The sequence below is a fragment of the Tympanuchus pallidicinctus genome, unplaced genomic scaffold (assembly GCF_026119805.1).
Source record: "Tympanuchus pallidicinctus isolate F22 unplaced genomic scaffold, pur_lepc_1.0 scaffold12, whole genome shotgun sequence".
Classification (NCBI taxonomy): Eukaryota; Metazoa; Chordata; class Aves; order Galliformes; family Phasianidae; genus Tympanuchus; species Tympanuchus pallidicinctus.
Window position 1 is genome coordinate 14,325,496 of NW_026294637.1, and position 21,090 is coordinate 14,346,585.

Genomic DNA, 21,090 nt, shown 5'->3' on the forward strand with positions numbered 1-21,090 from the left:
CTGGTGGCATGGCAAGATGACCATCAGTTATAATCAGGCATGAAATAAATAGGAGGAGGACATAAAAAAAAAAAAACAAAACTTCTTAGTCTGACTAAGCTAAAGCTTTGCTTTACTTTTAACTCTTTGCACATCAGGCTTTAGGGTTGCTTTGAATATTGATATTTAATTTACTACTTAAAACTTTGATTTTAGTACTGGTGGTACAGATTATTCTGAAAAATCTACAGGATTTGAAAGTCAAACTAACTTGCTGTACTTCTAGCTACCATTAACTTGAATTCCATGAACGAAGGATGGTATGGAGCTCTAAAAGAAGCAATTCAGCAACAACAGAACCAACTGGTGTGGGTTTCTGAAGGAAAGGTAAGAAATAATTGTATGGTTAGTTGAGAGATGAAGTGATGTAACTATCAGTTTATTAAGTTACTGATGTTGCAGTTGTAAGTATATGCTTCTGGAATGGAATCTGTTTTCCTTTTTTCCTCATTATGATTGTAATGATCATTTGAAGATGTAAAATAGTAATGCTTCGTGACTGTATGAACTACTTTAAACTGATTTGTTGTTGTTTTAGTGCAGTTGCTCTGTTAATGAGGGCTGTGTGCTTGTCCTTGTGCATGTAGCAGCGCAGTAACAGTGAGAGCATTTGCCTGTTGACACCTTTTGCTGAAGGATATATTATTGCTTTGCATGAAAAAGCAGCCAGTACTCACAGAAGCTTCAAACATCAATATGCTCTGCTGCATCTGTACTAGAGGCTGGGATTATCCTTGGAATTACTGGGGTTTTTTTTTATATTAAAAGCAAGCAATATTTTCATTCTTTCTGATTTTTTGCCTTCTCTCAATTTTGAGAACACAAATACAAAATATGAAAGTTAGACTCCTTTTCCCCACTACAACTCCAGTTGTCTTCTGAAGCAATGTGTTTTACTATGTACGTTAGATGCATTCTATTGAGGAACTAATTTCAAGAGGAATACCAACTTCAAGTAAGCCAACAGTGAATGTATTATCATTACACTTTTCTTAATATTTGGGCTGTTTAATTTTGCTCGCACAGAACTCATTTCACCTTAGATCAACCTCTAAGCTAGTGATTCCAGTATGAAGACAGTGCTTTAACTATAGCTTTTCATGTCCAACAGTGTAATTTCAGTGGATGCTATGTACTGTCCCATTCCTTGCAGTGGCAGCCATCTACCTTAGTACACTGATATAAAGAGCTAGACTGCAGAAAAGGTTCTTAGATATAAGATTAACATTTCCAATTGAAACCTGATTTCTCCTCCCCTGTGATATTCAGAATTGTAGAATTCTAACTGCTGCTGTGCTGCTGGGTTTTGAGCACTACTAACATCTAAAAATACTGGACTTTCTGTTGTAGATCAGAGCAAAATAGATGTTACGTTACATGTTACATTACATTTAGTCACTTCTTCACTAAAAATATGTATTAGCTTTACATTTCAAGAAGAAAAGCATACTTTGAAAGATATTTCAGTAAGTATGTACTCTTTTGTTTGATGCAGGCAGATGGTGCTACAAGTGATGACCTTGATTTACATGATGACCGCCTTTCTTACCTCTCGGCTCCCGGTAGTGAATATTCGATGTACAGTACAGACAGCAGGCATACATCTGACTATGAAGACACAGATACAGAAGGTGGTGCTTATACTGATCAAGAGCTGGATGAGACTCTGAACGATGAGGTTGGAACTCCTCCTGAATCTGCTATTACACGTTCTTCTGAACCAGTTAGAGAGGATTCTTCTGGAATGCATCATGAAACTCAAACTTACACTAGTTATGCATCTCAAGCTCAGCCACAGCCAAATCTTAGAATAGATTCTTCAGGATTTAAAACAACTGCTTCTCAGCCGGTAAGGAAATATTTTACAAACTGACCACTGTGTATTTAGTTCAAGTAGCAATTTCTCTTGAATAGGAAATCTATCTTTGTAGTTTACTTACAAGTGTTACATGCGTACAAGAAAATTGTGAAAAGCAGTAACGTGTTGCAGTGAGTTCAAGAATCAGCTTGCACTACCCATGTTAGTGTTAGATAGGAGGATTAAAGTACCACTCTACTTTGATTAATGTTTTTTTTTTTTTCTACGTTTTCAATATAATTTCTGAAGTGGTAGTGCATGATACTTTCTGTACATTTCATTCTGCATGTAGCTGAGTTGATCAAAGCATCAATTTTAAGTTACTTTATATAAATCAAAAAGTCATACAATGATTCGATAGCAGTGTATTTAAAATATTTTAAACACTTCACAGAAAGCAGAAGCATCACCTGCAGTCCCTTACCTTTCCCCGTCGCCTGAATCAAACCCTGCAACCTCATCAACCTCTGCAGTAAATGCTAATGTAAACCTAACTAATGTCAGACTAGAGGAGCCTACTGCTGCTCCTTACAACTCTTATCAACCACAAGCGGGCCCCTTAAGAACATCAAGTACTGAGGGAGCTCATGTAGTGCTAAGAGATCAAGAGCCATCATCCTTACCGCCGCATATAGATCCAGCAAAGGTACCTGTGCTGCACTGTTGCGCTGATTTCCTGCTATACATCAAGCTAGCACATGATTATATTTTTCTTTTTCCATTATTTGGAGAATTCTTCTGTTTTTTTTTTTTTTTTTTTTTCCCTCTAGGAGATCATGCAGGTTACAAAACACAGTGCATCTAAATTGCTGAGCATCACCTAACATTTTGTGTGCATGGCTTCAAACTATATACTTTCCACTTATCAAAAAGATGACATTTTATATAAAGGCTGCATTCTGTATTTTGATTTTATTTTACATGTGACCTTTTCAGCTTGTCAGTGCTCTGCTATTTGTTAATGAAAAATTTATTCTTTCATTTTGTTGATGAAAAGTCTCTTCTTTCTCTAAAATGACAGAAGACTTTTTTATATATTTACCTGTTGATTGTGAAGATAAATCTGATTTATTTGGTAATTTTAAATGCTTTCCCTGAATGTTTGAAATTTACTACAAATCTCTTTACTTTCCAAACAAACCTGTCTCACCCTCCTCCTCATTTTAAAAAAAAATAAAAATAAAAAAAAATGCAGAGGGGAAGCAACATGCCACCACCAACAGAAGTCAAATGAGAAATTGTTACCTTTGGCTTGCAGTTTTAATCTGTGTGTATGTCTTTGCTCAAATGTGTAACTGCTATGAATCTTTGAATCATGGAGTTCAGCTTCCTGTGATTGCGGACAACTGCATTAAATTACTATCCTTCTAAACAAAATTAAAGCCAATATGAAAAGTTAATTTTGAATAAAACTTTGCTCTGGTTACTCTTCATTTTAAATAAACTGGAACACCTCTCTATTTAACAGGTATACAGAAAGGATCCATATATTAATGAAGAAGCATCCAGACAAAGCTATGTCTTAAAACAGCCAGCTGTTAATCACCCAGCACAGAGACAGGAAAGAGACCCAAATCTGATCTATGAACCTCAGACTCAATATGCAGAAAAACAACCAAGTAGGGAGTATGAACAGTCAACATACAGATATGATTCTACAAACTATGTAGATCAATTTTCCCGTGGGTATGACCCTCGACTACATTATGAAGATCGAGTGCCTCCCTATGAGGAGCACTGGTCGTATTACGATGAAAAACAGCCCTACAGTCAACCAAGAACAGCTTATGAAAGCCAGCCTCCTAGAGATCTTGACTCCAGACAAAATACCGAAGAGAGCACAGAACGCAGCTATTACCCAGCACAGCCCCGATTTGAGGAACCTCCTCCGATGAGCTACGATGGCAGACCTCGCTATGAGCATGCACCCAAGAACTTCAGCTTACCACAAGTGCGGTATGAAGATCAGCATCCTGTTGGCTATGACACACATGCACACGGTAGATATAAACAAGAAGCTCAGCCATACCAATCAGCCATATCTCGATCTCCTGAACCCAAGCAGTACTTTGATCCACATGTGAGGGGCTATGAGCAAGGCCCTCCTCAAGCTTACAATGCAAAAGCTGGACAGTTTGAGCCTTCTCATAGCACTTCAAGTGTTTCTCTTCCTCCTCCTGCTTCTTCACAAACAAAACCAGAAGTTTTGCCTTCCAACAGTAAACCACTGCCTACACCTCCATCTCTAGCAGAGGAAGAGGAGGATCCAGCCATGAAACCGCAGTCTGTGCGAAGTAGAGTTAAGATATTTGAACGAAGAAGATCACCATCTCTGGAAAAAATTAAGGACCCCAGTGACACATCAGCTGTCAAAGTAAGGCATTTAAGTTTTGCATGTTTTTAATTTTTTTTCAAATTCTTGTTTCACTGATGAGATTGAATTGCTGGTAAGAAAATACTGTCTTGGAGAGAGAACTCTGTTAGTGGAGCACTCTTCTAGCAACCTAACTGTAGTTTGTTTTACAAGCTGAAGTTGAAAACTAAAATGGAAATCGCACTGTTGAAGACTGCCTCTTTCATTTTTACTGGTTTTTCATGCTGTTTTATTATGAAGGAATAAGAAAGGCTGTGTTAGTTTTCTTACTCTAACATGCTGCCTCTTTCCAGATGTTAGAAAATGTGCTGTGCTTCTCTTTACAGCCTCCAGAACTAGCACCAAAGCCTACGCTCCCAGCCGTGAGTGGCCCAAAAACAACTTCTCAAAGCCAGTATGAACATGACAAAACAACTTACAGGTAGATGCACAACTGATAATCAAACTTAGCTTTCATTACAAGATTAGAGTGTTCAGACAGTACATTGTAGTGGTTCAAAGTGGAAGCTGCAGAGTGGAGAGCGGGTTGTCAGTGTAATTTATGTCAGTAGTAAGTCGAGAAGTAAAGCCAGTTGACACAGATGTGATTGCTGAGAAGGAAACGGATGCAAAATGATTTTTGGGGCTTTTTTAAAGAAGTAATTTTTAATAAGGAAAAAGGTAAGATGGAGATATGGGTATATTTGGGACAATTTAAAAGTGAAGCACAAGTGAAAAGGAGAGATGAAATAAGAATTTTCTTCATGCTATGTCAGAGCTGTCGCATCTCAAGACTGTGTAGATTTGAGGTAGTGCATGCAGTTATGAAAATTATTTTAGTTGGTTTATTACTAGTTAGGTTAGGAAGAAGCAGAATTTAATTCTTGTAATTATCCTTGTTAAAACTGTGCAAGGCAATTGTGTATTATTATTCTTGGTTAGGGCCCCAGAACCACAGAGACCTCAAGTGAAGCCACCTGAAGATATTGTTCGTTCAAATCATTATGATCCTGAAGAAGATGAAGAGTATTACAGAAAGCAGCTCTCATACTTTGATCGCAGGAATTTTGAGAATAAGCCTTCTGCACAGGTTCCTGCCAGCCATCACTCTGACTCCACTAAACCAATACATTCACAAAATCAGCTGAATTTCTCCAATTATTCTAAGTAAGTTTTGTGGTTTTATTTATTTTTTTATTTTCTTTAATTTGAAAAAAGGAAGGGGAGAGGTGTGTAGACCTAAAAAGGAAATTCTTTATCTGCAAATAGAGTTTCAAGAGTTCATGGTACCTAACTGATCTTTTATGTTGATAAAGTTCATTTTTCCGTATAGATAAGGTGTCAGTCTGCATGTTTTTTTGTAAATGACATGATTAGTTTTTAGTAGGACTTTAAATGCGCTACTTCTCTTGCTTACCACTTTAGTTCTTAAATATTGTTCAAAGCAGTGGTTTTAGTTTATTGCAAGCTTTTATTCTTCAGATCCGCTTGTACACGTCAGCTGTGTTTGACATTAGGAAAGTGAGCCTTTTGGGAATTTTGTTGATGCCAGAATTTAATCTGTTGATGGAAACATCTGCTTCCTTTATTGTTCTACTTCCTTGACTTGGAACATTTTGATACAGTATTGTGTGAAAGTTCATAGAACAAATTTAGCTCAGGCAGAGGACTGGTTGTCTTGGAGAGTATTTAAACAGGTTTTATACTTTCTACAGTTTTATTTAAATCTTCAAAATTTATTTAAATTCAAACTATAATAATGTCTTTGTAGCTGTCCATGTGGGAAGCTATCTTGGCTTTGATTAATGAAGGCTTCAAGTCAGGTGACTTTTGAAGACTTTGGTTGCGCTCCTACTTGAAATCTGTATTATTAATATTCAGATCTAGCAGAAAGACTGGCAATCCTAGTGTAAATGAGGTCTTTATAGTAAAATAATAAATTAGCTTGCTAATTAATACTCTGCATTTTATATTGTGACTGTGTGTTCAAGCTGTGTTGTGTACTTGATACACTGTGTTCTAGTGCTTGTCTTAAAGGATTGGATTTAGGGCTCCTAAATCCTATATCTGTAAGATTGCCTAGAATGTTTTTCTCTGGGAACTGAAAACTTCAGAATCTTTCCAAAGATCTTGGTAGGTTTTAAAGGAATTGCTAGTTTTATTGTAATCAAAAGTTTTTATAAGTTTGCAGACAACACCAAGTTGGGAGAGAGTGTTGATCTGCCTGAGGGGAAAAGGGCACTACAGAGGGACCTGGATAGGCTGGATTGATGGGCCAAAGCAAACTGTGTGAGTTTCAATAGGGTCAAGTGTCAGGTCCTGCATTTTAGTCACAAGCCCAGACAACCCTACAAGCTTGGGGAGGAGTGGCTGGAAAGCTGCCTGATGGAAAGGGACCTTGGTGTACTGATGGACAGTGGGCTGAATATGAGGCAGCAGTGTGCCCAAGTGGCCAAGAGGGCCAATGGCATCCTGGCTTGTATCAGGGATGCTGTGGTGAGCAGGACTAGGGAAGTCACCCTGCCCCTGTACTCGGCACTGGTGAGGCCTCACCTCGAGTACTGTGTTCAGTTTTGGGCACCTCAGTGCACAGAGGACATTGAGGTGCTGGAGCAGGTCCAAAGAAGGGCAACAAGGCTTGTGAAAGACTTGGAGAATGTGTCCTATGAGGAGAGACTGAAGGAACTGGGGCTGTTTAGTCTGGGAAGAGGAGGCTGAGGGGAGACCTTATTGCCCTCTTCCAATATCTGAAAGGTGATTGCAGAGAGAGCAGGGTTGGTCTCTTCTCACTGGTGACAGGATGAGGGGAAATGGCTTCAAGTTTGTGCCAAGGTAAGTTTAAGTTGGATATCAGGAAAAGCTTCTTTACAAAAAGGGTTGTGAAGCACTGGAATAGGCTCCCCAGGGAGGTGGTTGAGTCACCGTCCCTGGATGTGTTTAAAAACCATTTGGATGTGGTGCTCAGGGGCATGATTTAGCAGAGGGTTGTTAGAGATAGGGTAGTATGATTAGGTTATGGTTGTACTCAATGATCTTTAAGGTCTTTTCCAACCTGAGTGACTGTGATTCTGTGCTTAGGGGTTAATGTATACATTAATCTGTAAGCAGTTCTGATTCTCTGTCAAGCATGTTATGCTTTTTTTTTTTTTTGGTCCTGCATCTTCTGATAGGAAGATGGGAGTTTTATTAATGTCTTGATTTCTGACATCATAGGGAGGCCAGAAAGTCTTCGTTGGCCTCACAGTGCTTTGCAGTAGCTCTTAGAATTGTTTTCACCTCTCAAAACAGTTAGCTATAAATAGTCCATTTTGATCTGTAAGCACCTGACTATGTTGCCATAGTAAATGCAACTAATGCTTAGGTGAGAATCCTGTGAGCTCTCAGCAAATAGCTGTAAAGATTGTAGAATTCCTTAAACAGAGAATCTGTGTATTTGTTACTCCCTGCATTGGTGTCAAACATGAGAGAGCACGAGCAATAAGCATTAACTGTTAAGTCGTTTGCTGCAGAACAGCTAATTGTTGAGATAAATGGTTCCATACTTCTACTTACCACTCCGGACTGTCACATTTCTATTTTTTGGCTGCCCAGTTGTAGTCTTTTTTGTGAGTTAGAGATTTGAAGGATTATACTCGGAGAAAAGTAACATCTAAATGCCGCAGAGAAATAAATCGATATTGTTTTTAAGTGTGATACAGCTTCATGTGTCAGGGGACAAAAATGGATAGAATTTTTCTTTTAAGGAAAAATGTAATCCGTAACAGAAATAAGAGGGCATGGGAAAGAAAATGTACCCAGGGCAGTCCTTTACAAATAGACAAAGGATTGAAATATGAATTGGTAGTAAGTGGAAATAAATGAGAAAACCACTCAACTTGACAGAGTGGCCTCCAGAGGCATAGTACGAAGTGCCTGTTTAGAAACACAGAACTACTGCTGGATGGAGAAGGCATTTGTCCTCAGGACTTTTTCCTTTAGCCAGTTTCCCCGTTGGTACCCTGTTGCCTCCTCATTATTCATCTTTTTTTTCTAGTCTGTTTATGCGGTAACTCTGTCAATGAGTTCTTCCTAAAACAAACAAACAAAAACACAGGATTAAATTTGAATGGCAGTACAGGAACTCATGGGGTTATCCCACTGCTTGTTCTTCTGTGATAGAAATAATGTGCAATCCATGTACTGTATTGTGGGTATTGAAGACAGATTTTATTTTCTCATGAGCAGTATCCATGACTTTCAGTTTCAAATATGTTAAACATTGAGTTATGTAAAATTCTTTGCTATTAAGTAAATATTGTGAAAGTATATATTTTATGTTACAATTATGTTACAATTGTATTTTATGTGTACAATTGTTTACTCTTCTGATTTTATGCACTTTATGCACAATACATATTGTGCCATTAATAAAGCTGCTTTGTAAGAGTAATTACCATAAGCATGTTACGGTTTTCAGTAACTGTAGGATAAGGGATACTTTCTCCTACTTCAAGAAAGCAGGACTCATAAGTGGATGCGTTTCTGTGGCTCTGGTTGGAGCAGTTTGAGAGTACTGCCCCTGTGGCTGAATAGTAGATTTCTTCCTACATTGTTCAATGTGGTGCACTGCAGATCAGTGGTACAGTTTGCCAGATTTTGTCTCTGTGCTGAGATCAATAGGCTGTTGCACACTGGTTCATTCTCATAGTTCATTTCTGGTTCATATCTACTTAGAAATGATGGTTTTGTAACAAGTGTGAAATAGGAAGCAGCATAGCTTTAATTACAGGAACTTCATTTATACACCCACAAGTTGAAGCAGGAGTTTTGTTGCTCGCTGATTTCGTTACAAGAGAATTCTGAGCAATGTGGTTACGATTTTGGCTGACCTGTAGTCCAGGAGTGTGTAACAAAGTTGTGCTTCATGTCACACGTATCTGCTGAATCAGTTTGTGTTGCCACTGCTGGCTCTTACGCTCTGTCCATCAAAATGTACAGCCCTTCCACTTTTTTCTTCAAATTTCCCGTAGATGTGGAGAGTTGTCACTTTCCTCCCTCTGCTGGATGATAGCCCTCTCTGGGAAGCAGTAATTTCAGGTGGGCAGTTTGCAGAGGAAGGAGCTGCTGCCCGCCTGGAGTGAAGACATCAGTGAGCAAATGTGCAGCCGTAACTTCTGCTGTCAGATAAATGGCTGTATGTAAATTCAGTGACAACAGAAGCTTATACAGTATCTCTGAATGATCATTTTTGCAACATTGGCTAACACTGATGAATTCATACAGATGTTGCTCACTGAGCATTTTGTTCACATGCTCATCAAGCAGACTGCCAAAAGTTGATCAGGTCTTTTCTTTGTTCCATGAGATTGTCCTCCAAAGCAGTAAGCCACTGGCTGTTGAAAATTATTAGTTATCATGAGCATACAGAAAGTGAAGTCACGATGGAAAGCTGTTCTAATCTAGAAATTATTTAACTTGCTTTTAAGTTATATGTTAAAAAGGAGGGAAAGTTGCTGGGACTACCCCAGTCTCTCCTCCAGGATACATAAACAGGTTTTTTTGACATACTGCTGATGGTTGAACGCAATCAGAAGCATTTCCAACTGTGGGCTCTGCTATTTGACAAGCTGTAGAGCCATTGAAATATGTGTTGTGCTGAGGGAATGTTTTTATGATCCGGGGGTACAAAACCAGAAATGTTCTGTGTTGAGACTGAAGAAAGATGAATGGAAACTGGCCCATAAACAAGAGAGCCTGTTAGAATTTTGGATTTGGTGTTTGTGTTTTCAATATGCCAACTAACTCTTTGTTTATACAGATCTTAACAAATGGCTTTGCACAGTCTCATTCCTATTTCCGTTATCTGCTGATTTGAAACATGACTTCCTAATTCACTGACAAAATCTCATGTTGCTGTAGGGGACTGTTGTACTTATACATTTGGTAAAAGCACTGTCAACATCACTGCTAAAAATAGTCGTGTGAAAACTGCAAGGACTAATGTAAAGCATGTAGAAATAATATGCTTAAGATAGAATGACTATTTTTCTTTCATTCTTCTATTGCTGTTTGCTTTGCCATCACCTAGATTTCTTGGCTCTTACACTAGCTATGACTACTTGAAAAGGAACATCAAGTGGTAAGACTTGTTGATGTGAGGATGTTTTCAGGTGTCCTCTCACTGTTACATTTCATCACAGGCATTATGTGCACTTCAAATTTTAAACACATGAATTCTAAAAGTTATTACTATCTACTGAAGCCCAAAATCACAGGGATTTGCAAAATTAATCATTTTCTGAAAGAAGCTTTTTTGAGGAATATTTCTAGTACAACTAAGAATTATTTTAAAAATGAGATTTTTAAAGTTGTTTACAGTATGCACATAAAGCTAGTGAAGCTTAAGCTGATTGCATTTCTAATTAAGATGGCATTGTTCAAATACTGGGTGTATTTAGAAAAATTATACTAAAACTCATCTTCCTTTTGGCTACCTATTTTTACTAAAAACAACCTATCAACCCCGTGAGAAGAGGATTTATATTCTTATTTTAAAGATGTGCTAAACTGGAAAATACTTTCTTTGCTGAAAATACCTCTTAATGAAATTGAAAAACGAAGATCTGTAGGTTATTGTACAAATACACCTGAAATGTCATCTGCCTTTTGTTTGCCTTGGTTTGTGTTACTAATCTTCTTAAGATTCAATGTTGTCTTGAAATATCTTGTGCTTATTAATGAATGTTTTTATACTAGAGGAAAGATATTTAAGAAAAAGTGCTTTAATGTTTATAGGAAAAAGATGGAAATTGGGTGATCATAGGAGAAAAATATAGCAGAAGCTCAGAGCCCTGAGGAAACAAAAGTCTTTCTTTTTTCCATTCATTTCAACAGGGGGAAGCCAACTGATGCTGAGTCAATGGATAGATCTGTTGGTGACAAGCGCTATGAGCCAATCCCTCAAGTTGCAACTCCTCCTCCTGCTCCTTCAGTCCAGTACACACAACCTCAGTCAATTAATAGTCCTGTCCTGTCTCTCCCAGCACATCACAAGCCTGCACTTTCTGAAGGTGAGCAATTAGAATGCTAACCTGCTCACGTGATGCAGGTATGAAATGTCATGTTCTTTCGTGAATGCTTCAGCATGCCTAAGCTGCTAGCTGTGTTTCTCTTTAACTGATCTTTTGAGTAATTAAAGTTGAGGTTGAGTTTTGAGAAACAATTCAGGATCTTATCTGAAACTTTAACTTCCAGGTATTGTTAGTCACTAGAATTTTTTTTTTTATTATTCTGAAATTGAGTGGTCTCCGAAAAGATTAAATAAAATTTTGAGTATTTAGATGTTCCTTATGCTTTCAGATGGGAATTCTTTAGGCATGAGTAATAGTTGTAGGTTTCTGAAAACAGATGTTGTTTCACATCCTTCAGAAGAATGCCCAGTCCAGCTGAATTTTGCAGTTTTTTGCAAGTGTGTAATGATACTGTACTTTGAAAAATTGAAAACAGGTATTACTAATTAGTCTAACCTTCTTATTGAGCAATTATACCATTGTGGCTAACGCCACTATTTAGTGAAACAATAGGTAATTTTGTTTTTGGTTTTTTTTTTTTAATTAGAATGAAGTGTAATATAAGAGATGATGTAAGAGAGCTGAACGTAGTAATAGGTATTTTATATAGTACAAAAATGGACTAAATGTGCCTGCTGTGTATGACTAGAAATTCCTGATAATTTTTCTTCAATTCTGGTGTTTTTATTTGTATTGCAGTTAACTCTGTGTCTGACCCTCCTCCGCCTCAGAATAAGCCAGCAATTTTCAGATCCTCTAGAGAGGACACTGTACAGTCCACCTTTTATCCCCAGAAAAGCTTCCCTGACAAAGGTCCTGTTAATGGAACTGAACAGGTTCAGAAAACAGTCACTCCTTCTTACAACCGTTTTACAACAAAACCTTACACTAGTGCTGCAAGGCCCTTTGAGCGCAAGTTTGAAAGTCCTAAATTCAACCATAATCTCTTGCCAAATGAAGTTCAGCATAAACCAGAGTTGCCATCAAAATCTCCAAATTCTCCTCAACCAATTTTGAAAGCACACAGCTCATCACAGCCTCCTGAGTTTGACAGTGGAATGGACACCTTCACTGTACAGGTCGACAAGCCTAAATATCAACCAAATAATGTAAATGCTGTGCCTAAAGCCATTCCTGTAAGGTAAGCTGCTTGGGTTTTGTCTCCAGTACTAAGTCTGTAGGAGTTAATCTGTTAAACCATATAACTTACTTTTGCTGTGCTTCCATCTTCTGTTGATGTCAGTCCGTAAGCAAAGATAGCTTAAAGGTAGATGCTGTGATTCTACGATTGTGCAAAAGAGTGCTGAAGAGCACTCAGATTCTTAACATGTGTCCAGTGTCATGATGTCATTTTGCATTAATCATTTTAGTAATTTATCATCACTACAAAATGACACGGCTTTAATTTTCCATTTCTCATAATAAAAATTAATTTATTCTAATTTGTTTCTAAAAGATAAACCTCATGCCTAAGAATAGCTGTCACAATGACTTGTATTTTCTCTATATGGTTAGAGAAAGTAGGTGCATACTATGTTTGTATACAGGATATTTCAAAAGTAGTCATAAAAAACAGAAGTCACTCCATCAGTTTCGTTTGGTTTTCTTTTCTGTGAGACCAAATAAGGCAAGTTGTTTTAAGCACTTATTTTCCCAAAGTACTTAAACTATAAGAATTATGTCACCAGCAGCAAATGATAGCACTCTAATCTTAAACTTTGCTGACTTACTCAAATATTTTCATTAATATTTTCAGAATAATGTTTTTTATTATGATTTTAAAGTTAGTAATGAACAAATCATACTCCATCTTGTTTGCTTTTTCAGTAACTCAAATATTGAATAGAATAAATCCTATTTGCTCTTAATCTTAGGAATGTTTTGATGCTGTGCAGTTGCAGGCTGCACAGATCTTGAAATTATTGTCATGTTTTGAGTGAAATACTTCTGGAAATCAAAATCTACTCAAACTAACCATTTGATAACATTCTGTATCTTTTTATTTGTATCTTTACAATCTGGAAATGTGTGCCTTTTTTAAGGGTTTTGTTTTCAGTGCATGTCTTGCAGCTGTTATGTTCTCCCTCATTAAAGCTTGAAATAAAAGGTTCAGTGGAGATGGAAATATAAGCGCTATTTGTTAATGGTATTGAAATCATAATGGAATTTTGGGAAGGAAAGGAAATCTTTGGATGTGCAATATATTTGGTTTTTGCTAGTTGAAACGTGTAACAAAGAACAAGCTGCTTCAGTAAAATTTCAGAGGTGGACACGTAGTCCAAAATCTTGCCCTGACAACTTTCTAAGCATGTTCAGAGTTTATGTGCATTGATTTTTGTCTTATTCTGGTGCAAATGTCCTTTTCTCATGGCAGAACTTGAAGCACTTGTGTCTTAGGTGTCCCCCATAATTGAGTGTTAGACACAATTAGCGTATCCTTATCAGAGCTTGCTAGCTAGTGTTAGGCTGTAAACTAGCAAAATGAAGAGGAGACAGTGATAAAACTGCTGGGCTTAATCTTTGTTTTATATTCAGCCCTTCAGCACTAGAGGATGAGGAGGAGGAAGACGGACACACTGTTGTAGCCACAGCAAGAGGTGTATTCAACAGCAATGGTGGTGTATTGAGCTCCATAGAGACTGGAGTTAGTATTATTATTCCACAAGGAGCCATTCCAGAGGGAATAGAGCAAGAAATATATTTTAAAGTCTGCAGAGACAACAGTATACTTCCACCTTTGGACAAAGAGAAAGGTAAGAGCTGGTACTGTTTATTATGCTGTTACTTAATATTACTATTTTCTAACAACAGCAAAATGAGCTATAAGAGCATATTCATCTGCTTCCAGTGTATTTTATGTATTTCTGTCTGGAGGTACAGAGTGTACATCTCAGAAACAAGAATTAAAAGGAAAAAAAATTCTGCTCGGTATTGGAATTTTCAGTCAAGAGAAAGGCTCTAAATCATAACTTGAGTATTTGTAGAGTTGAATGTAGCTTAAAAGCTCGCTATCAAGTTTGCTGAAGTATGGTTCTAAGTACCTTTACCAAGGATCTTTGAAAATTCAGATTGCCTATGATAGCATATTCTTATTAATAGTATATACATTATTAATGCAAATTGAGTAGTGTATCTTGTCGATTTTTTTTCCTAGCAATCTCTTTCATACCGTTACTTCAACATTCATGCAATTTCTGACTTAAGATACCTAATTTCCCCAAGAAACCAGAAATTTGAATCTGTAATTAAAGCATTACTTGTAAAGGTTCAGAGTAACTGCAGATTACAAGTTAAACGTAACTGAATAATTTTATGTCACAATGGGAATTTTAAACTAAAAATAGACTTACACACTTGTATGTTCTGCATTCTGTTATGATAAGAAGTCATAAGCTTTTGAGCTGCAGGAGGCTTGATTCAGCCCAGCATGTCATAAATCCATCCAGGTGGAACACCACCAGCCACAGCAGAAGCATGAAGAAGGCTGCTTGCTAATATGGGGATTGTTTTTTTGTGTGGTAGATTTTTAGACTGTGATGTGTACCACTGGGAGGTCATTTCTTGTCTCTGAAGAAAACAGAGGAACAATTTTATGAAAGCTGTTCCTTATTGACAGTTGAAAATGTTGTTGTTGTTGTTGTTTTTTTTTAAACTGAGTTGAATACCTTTGCAATGTAATTGTAATAATCTGAATCTATTTCAAGAACCATGGTTAACATTTTTTTCTTCTCTGAACTGTAGGTGAAACACTTCTTAGCCCCTTGGTAATGTGTGGGCCTCACGGACTAAAATTCCTGAAGCCAGTGGAGCTGCGCCTGCCACACTGTGCGTCTATGACCCCTGATGGTTGGTCTTTTGCTCTAAAATCCTCTGACTCCTCGTCGGGTATGCTGTCCTCCCTCTGTCCTTTTGGGGCTTTTGGGTGCTATCGTATAATTTAAGTTAATTTGGCTAAAGATGATATGTAATATAAAGAAAACTTGATCATTGTATTTGTGTCAAACTCTCTCATTTCACTTTCATTACAAATGTCTTTCTTACATTTATTCATGGTGCAAATTCATAGCTAAAGCCATGATTGACAGCAGAAAAACAGAGTAATATATTTAGTCTCTTAAATATAATCGTATTTTTCTATTCTGTCTTTTCTTGAGGACTGCTACAGCTGAATACACTTGAAATGATAATCGCACTAAAATTGAGAGGAAATGATTATGTACCTCTGATTGGCCTTTGTAACATAACTGGTGTTTGTCTGTTGCTTAATTAACCATATAGGACTCTGGCAAATCTTAACAATCTGCATGCTCTTAAATCATGATTTAACGCTTGTTAACTGTTTCCATGTGTGCAAGTTGATGCTAACAATTGGGTCATTTAAGAAAACTATAGTGTTTCAGTAAAAGCATTTACAATTCATTTTAATGTAGCTGGATTTTCCACAAGACTTTTCTTGCTTGCTTCTGCCTATTTTTCCTCTACCGCCTTTTACCCAGAAGTTTCTGGTTGATAGTAAAAGTTGCAACTAGGTTGCAATTCTATTTACCTGTTCATTTTACCTCACTGTGACTTTCTGGGAACAGGGGGAAAATGTATTGGCTGAAATTGTCAATGACAGGCCTATGTTAGAATTCTGGGCAAACTTCAAGCGTTTCAAGCAATTTCATGAAATGGCTGTGAGGTTACAGAAACATAAAAAAATAAAAACCAAAAAGTTTGCACATTTGGGGGAATAAGTCTTAAGGTTTTATTCAGCTACTTTCAAAAACTATGGTGGAAGATATAAGCCATTCATCTGTACTATGACCTAAGCAATGACTGAACAATGTACTTCTGTATACAGCATTTAAGCCACCATGTATGCATATCTTCTGTCACTAATGTATTTATCACTGTCAACACCAAAGCACTGATGCTTTGAAAATGTAAAGCATCGATCTCCTTGATGGTGATTCAATAACTTAGAGGTATTAAAGGCAATAATTTTTAGTTGTTTTTATAAGCTACTATATGCATGGATTGCATGCATCTATTTAACAATGTGTGTACATGGCAGTGTTAAAACACAGATGCATAAATGATAAGGTCCTGAAAGGTAAAATTACATACAAAAATGACACAATACTTTTGTAACTAATAGCACCTGTTCATGAACTTACTTGAAGTGAAGGGAGAGAATTCAAAAAGATCTAACCAATAACTGAATCTGGGACATTTTTCTCCCTTTCCAAAGTGGTGTGTGTGCGTGTACGCATGTGTGGGAGCAAGAGCGTGTATATTAAACACTAACACTTTCTGTATTGTAAATATTACACCACATTCTGTTAATCTGAAATGGGATGTATATCATAACATTGCTCTTTTGAGACAAACTTAAAAATTAGGCAATTCTGTCTTATGATATGTAAGTAGACCATACTGTGTCTTAAATAAATTATTGTTTTCTCTCTTTTTAAAATAGTTGCTTATGGGACTCTGATTTTTCAGGTGGCTTTATAATAACAGCTAATAGAATTCTGGGGTTTTCCTCTCTTCAGTCGTCTGCTCTGCCTCATCTTTTCTGAACGTGTCCATGTTCTGTCCTAAAAATGACATTCATTTGCACTTAACATCCTTTCTGCTATGCTTAGGCCTCGTATGTTATTTTACTGGTAAACACCTTCAAACACTTTTATGATTTTGGTATTAAAAACAAAATAAACAAGAAAGCTTTTATGGCCACAACTATTTTAATATAGTACAAAATAGTGAAGGATCATTGTTTCAATTGCTTGCCTTTCTACTAACATAATCAGTCTTGTGTGTTTTGAGACTAAGTGGAACTTCCTGCATCTATAAAGTGAAACAGCCTCCAGCATTAAGGTTCTTAACTGAAATAAGTAGTTTTGGCTGGCAGCAGTAAACTTGTTTGTATTCTCTAACTGTACACGTGCCGCTTGTACTTCCTTGTCCCTACATCAGATGTTGCCATCACTCAGTGCATTGTGTACTTCATTTTGTTTTCATGAGTTAAAGAAAATAGTGGAATGACATCACTCATTCAGTGCAGAAGTCTGTGGTGTATGTACCCTATGTGACAGGGCTCTCTTAACGTGTTGCACGCTTCTCTAGAATGAGTGGCTTTGAGCCATTTAATGTCATTTGTACGGAAGGTATAGGAAAGTAGTAGTGCATTTTTTCCTCTCTTCTACCGTAGTGGGGTGATGATGCATGATGCTTTTTCTATAGCAATAACTTTTAGAAATGGCTCTAGATTAAAGGAAAAACATATCCTCCAGTCAAAGGAGGTGTCTGAATATGCAGATGGAGTTTAACCTTTGTCTGCTGAGATGGCGTCTGACGACGCTCGCCTGTAAAACAATATTACACAGAACTTTGACCGTGAGTTGGTATCTTCTGTTGTAAAAAATCTTCAGCATGTACCAGCTAACTGGAATATTTTCAGAATGTCGGTATTTCACCCTTCAAAATGACACTGTAGCTGCAAAATAATTTCTATTCTGTCTACAGTAATTTTCATAACAGAAAAGTAAATCTACCAATGTATTGGTGCTTAGTTAAAAGTTTGCTTCTGCTTTGACTTGTTTGTGCTCAGAATTATTTCAGAGACTTCAAATGCATCCTAACCATGGTTGCTTTTTATATCTCCTAATTTCTTTGGCAGCTTAGGAAAGAGCCAGTGAATGCTTCATTCGCTGTTAACGCTTCTGAAATGAAAAGCACAATGTTGATGCTGCAGAGTAGCATGACTTGTATTTAGCATTTCCAGAATATCATACCGTCTGTTTAGCACAATTGATCTATTTTATATTATAGGCAAATGAGGTGAAAGATTTTGTTAATAATGTGCCAGCTGCAGGTTTAAAAAAAGAGAAAAAAGACATGTTGATTCAGAGCCTAAAAGTTCCTATCCAAGAGCTTGGTTGTGTCAAGTTGTGCACTGTTTGACAGCAGATACTAAACACCAGCATTGTGTTTTCCTCCCACAGGTGACCCCAAAACCTGGCAGAACAAGTCTCTTCCTGGAGATCCAAACTATCTTGTTGGAGCAAACTGTGTCTCAGTCCTAATTGACCACTTCTAAATATTAAGTTAGCTGACTCAAGTAAATAATGTGAAACTGAGATGGACCTTACATATAAACTGAACCACTCTATCAAGTATTAACTGTTCTATAAGTGATAATGGATCTTAGTGTTTAAGCATCTTGCTTTAACTAACAATGGTTTAGCAAGTACACTCTTTGAACCATGGTCACAATACATGCCACAAGCAGGGAGTGTACTGTGGGAACAAGGTAGGGTTCTTGCAGGTTCTGTATGCTTTGGTTTATTGGTTGTTATTTTGTGTTAATTTTTTGTTGTTTTAAAGGACACTACTAGTATTTCATTGTTTAAAAATTGAAAGTACCAATGGGATTATATTCAGAGGAACTGAATTTGGTTCATGCTCCACTGGCAAAACACAGAATTTGGCCTACATTTTTAATACTGTGTATTTTCTAATTCACAAGACTACATTTTGGTCTCTAGTTTTTAAATGACTTTGAGTGTATGTGTCCAATGAAATGGCAATCAACTTTGGGTAGCACAGTTTAGATGTTTTCCTCTGCTGAGAGGCTAATATAAACACATCTACTTACTTACTCTGTGTGGAAACATTGTCATGAGAACAGGGGGGAGGGGGAGAAAAGCATGTGGGATGACTATGGTTCAGTTGCCTCTGTGGATTTGTAAATTAACCACGTTATTACAAACCTATTAACCAGCAGGGATGCCTTACCCTCATGTTTTTAATAGTCTTAGCTCTCATAGTTCTCTGTATTAAGTTTGTATGGCTTTTGTGCTTACCTAGATAATATATCATGAGAGACTGGAGAGAGAGAGGAACAAAAAAAAAATTGTGAATTTGGGTTAGAGAATGAGTACTGTTTGTGTTCATCAGCCAGAAGAGAACCAGGGGAAAATGATGGTATGTTTTCTGCTATGCATTTGAAAATTTATAGATGTTATAGAACGCTTGTATATAATGCGTGCATACCACTTTTGTTCTTGGTTTGTAAATTAACTTTTATAAGCTTTACCTTTTTATATATATAAATATATATAAAAACAAACAAAGTTTCTTAAGGATATCTTTGTATTCTCATACCTTTTGAGCCTTGAACTTTGACATCTGCAGCAATAAAGCAGCATTTCTACAATATACAAACAAGGACATTTTTTAAAAAATGCACAAAGTTGTTACCTTTTTAAGTGCTGCATTTAAAGAGTACAAGTCGGAATTCTCTACTTTGATTAAAATCTTGAAAAGTATCCCTACTGTAATTTGTCATAAGGATGCTGTACTATGTGCCCTGAAATGTATTTTTTTACTAATAGACAATTTATTACGGCACATCGGCACTACTACTGTTTAGATAATATACCACTGCATTCTGTTAATGAGTTATTAGCTATTCAGGTGTGGCTGATTTTTTTTCTCTGCAGTTATTAAAATTACACATTTCTAAATATACAGAATAAAACTGTTTTTAAAATAATAAAGGAGATTCTAGTACCTTATTGTTTCTGAAATGCATTTATGTGAACGCAACAAAATCAGTTTTGATTTTCTGCATAAGTAAATAACTGGATTCTGTCGTAAGTTGTAATGGCAGACAACAGGGCTCCTGAGAGCTCCTTTGGATATGGACAATGTTTGTGAGCATGGATCCCCTCGAAATACTCAACACAAGAAGATTTGTTCCTATATCTGATTCTGTATACTGATGCTAGTTTGTTTCTTATGCCTGTTCTTCCAAATACCTGCTAGTGTTCTAGCACGTCCATATGCGCGTAGTCTAGGTGTGAAATAGTTGAGTTAATCCTATAGAATCCCATTGTGAGGCCTGTTTGAAGTACTCAGTGATGAAGTAGTAAGCTAATCTGGTTCTATAAGAAAAAGTAAGTTCCAGGAGTGACTTGAAATAATGCTTAAAAACAATGCATAGCCATTTTCTTTCCATACTCCCACTAGAAGTTTTGTCTTTCAGATGTGACTTATTCAAGAAGATGCATTCACTGCTGTTACTGCTACTACTGCTGCCACCACTCGGTTATCACTGTTGGAGCAGGGAGACAACTTGAATAGCAAAGAATCTGTTCATAGAATGAATCATAGAATGAGCTGGATTGAAAAGGACCTCAAAGATCATCTAGTTTCAACCCCTCTGCCCGAGGCATGGTCACCAACCCTAGACCAGGCTGCCTAGAGCCATGTCATGTCAGTACAACACTTGACGTTTGTCAGTGATAGCATATATTGGGGTATCATTTCTTAAATTTGCAGTAAGTTAGTTTTCAAAACAGCATACACAGATTCTTGGAGAGAATTAGAATGCTAAAATTTCAGTCTTCTTTTCTAGTTCATAGCTTAGTGAGAAGGACATGAAACACGACAAAAGGGAGTCAACCAGAGGACACGAGGAATGCTGGAGTTACTCTATATGGACTACTTGTAAAGGTGATGTGTGTGTCTTCAGCATTCTGAGTCTAGCTTACTGCAGGGTGTAACTGTCCTGAGCTGCTTTTACAGTAGGGATCCAGATAATATCTTTCTGTTCTTTTCAGTAATGTACAGTCATGTCTGTCTGTCAAAACGAAGGAAAAAATGGTGGTCTTTTTTTTTTGCTCTGTTGTCCATTTCTAGTTGAAATGAGAAAGTTTGCTGTTGCAAAATATGGCAATTCTGTCTTGCTAAGCTTCTTTTCAATTGGATTGTCTTTGCCACTGGAAAATGAGGAAGTACAT

The 21,090-nt window shown here is 37.0% G+C and overlaps 1 protein-coding gene across 9 annotated transcripts in view; it reads left to right on the forward strand.

The window, feature by feature from the left end:
- Positions 1-19,859, forward strand: part of TJP1 (tight junction protein 1) — a 159,085-nt gene extending 139,226 nt beyond the window's left edge. For 5 of the 9 annotated variants that reach the window (XM_052672278.1, XM_052672283.1, XM_052672284.1 and 2 more), the window contains 11 exons: positions 266-366; positions 1,535-1,888; positions 2,292-2,543; positions 3,366-4,271; positions 4,598-4,692; positions 5,193-5,417; positions 11,124-11,299; positions 11,999-12,440; positions 13,835-14,052; positions 15,041-15,184; positions 18,289-19,859. In XM_052672278.1, the coding sequence (XP_052528238.1) occupies positions 266-366; positions 1,535-1,888; positions 2,292-2,543; positions 3,366-4,271; positions 4,598-4,692; positions 5,193-5,417; positions 11,124-11,299; positions 11,999-12,440; positions 13,835-14,052; positions 15,041-15,184; positions 18,289-18,383 (3,008 nt within the window). In that variant the 3' untranslated portion in view covers positions 18,384-19,859. The remainder of the gene's footprint in view (positions 1-265; positions 367-1,534; positions 1,889-2,291; positions 2,544-3,365; positions 4,272-4,597; positions 4,693-5,192; positions 5,418-11,123; positions 11,300-11,998; positions 12,441-13,834; positions 14,053-15,040; positions 15,185-18,288) is intronic. The other 4 variants (XM_052672280.1, XM_052672279.1, XM_052672281.1 and 1 more) reach the window with 4 other exon arrangements.
- The last annotated feature ends 1,231 nt before the right edge of the window (positions 19,860-21,090 follow it).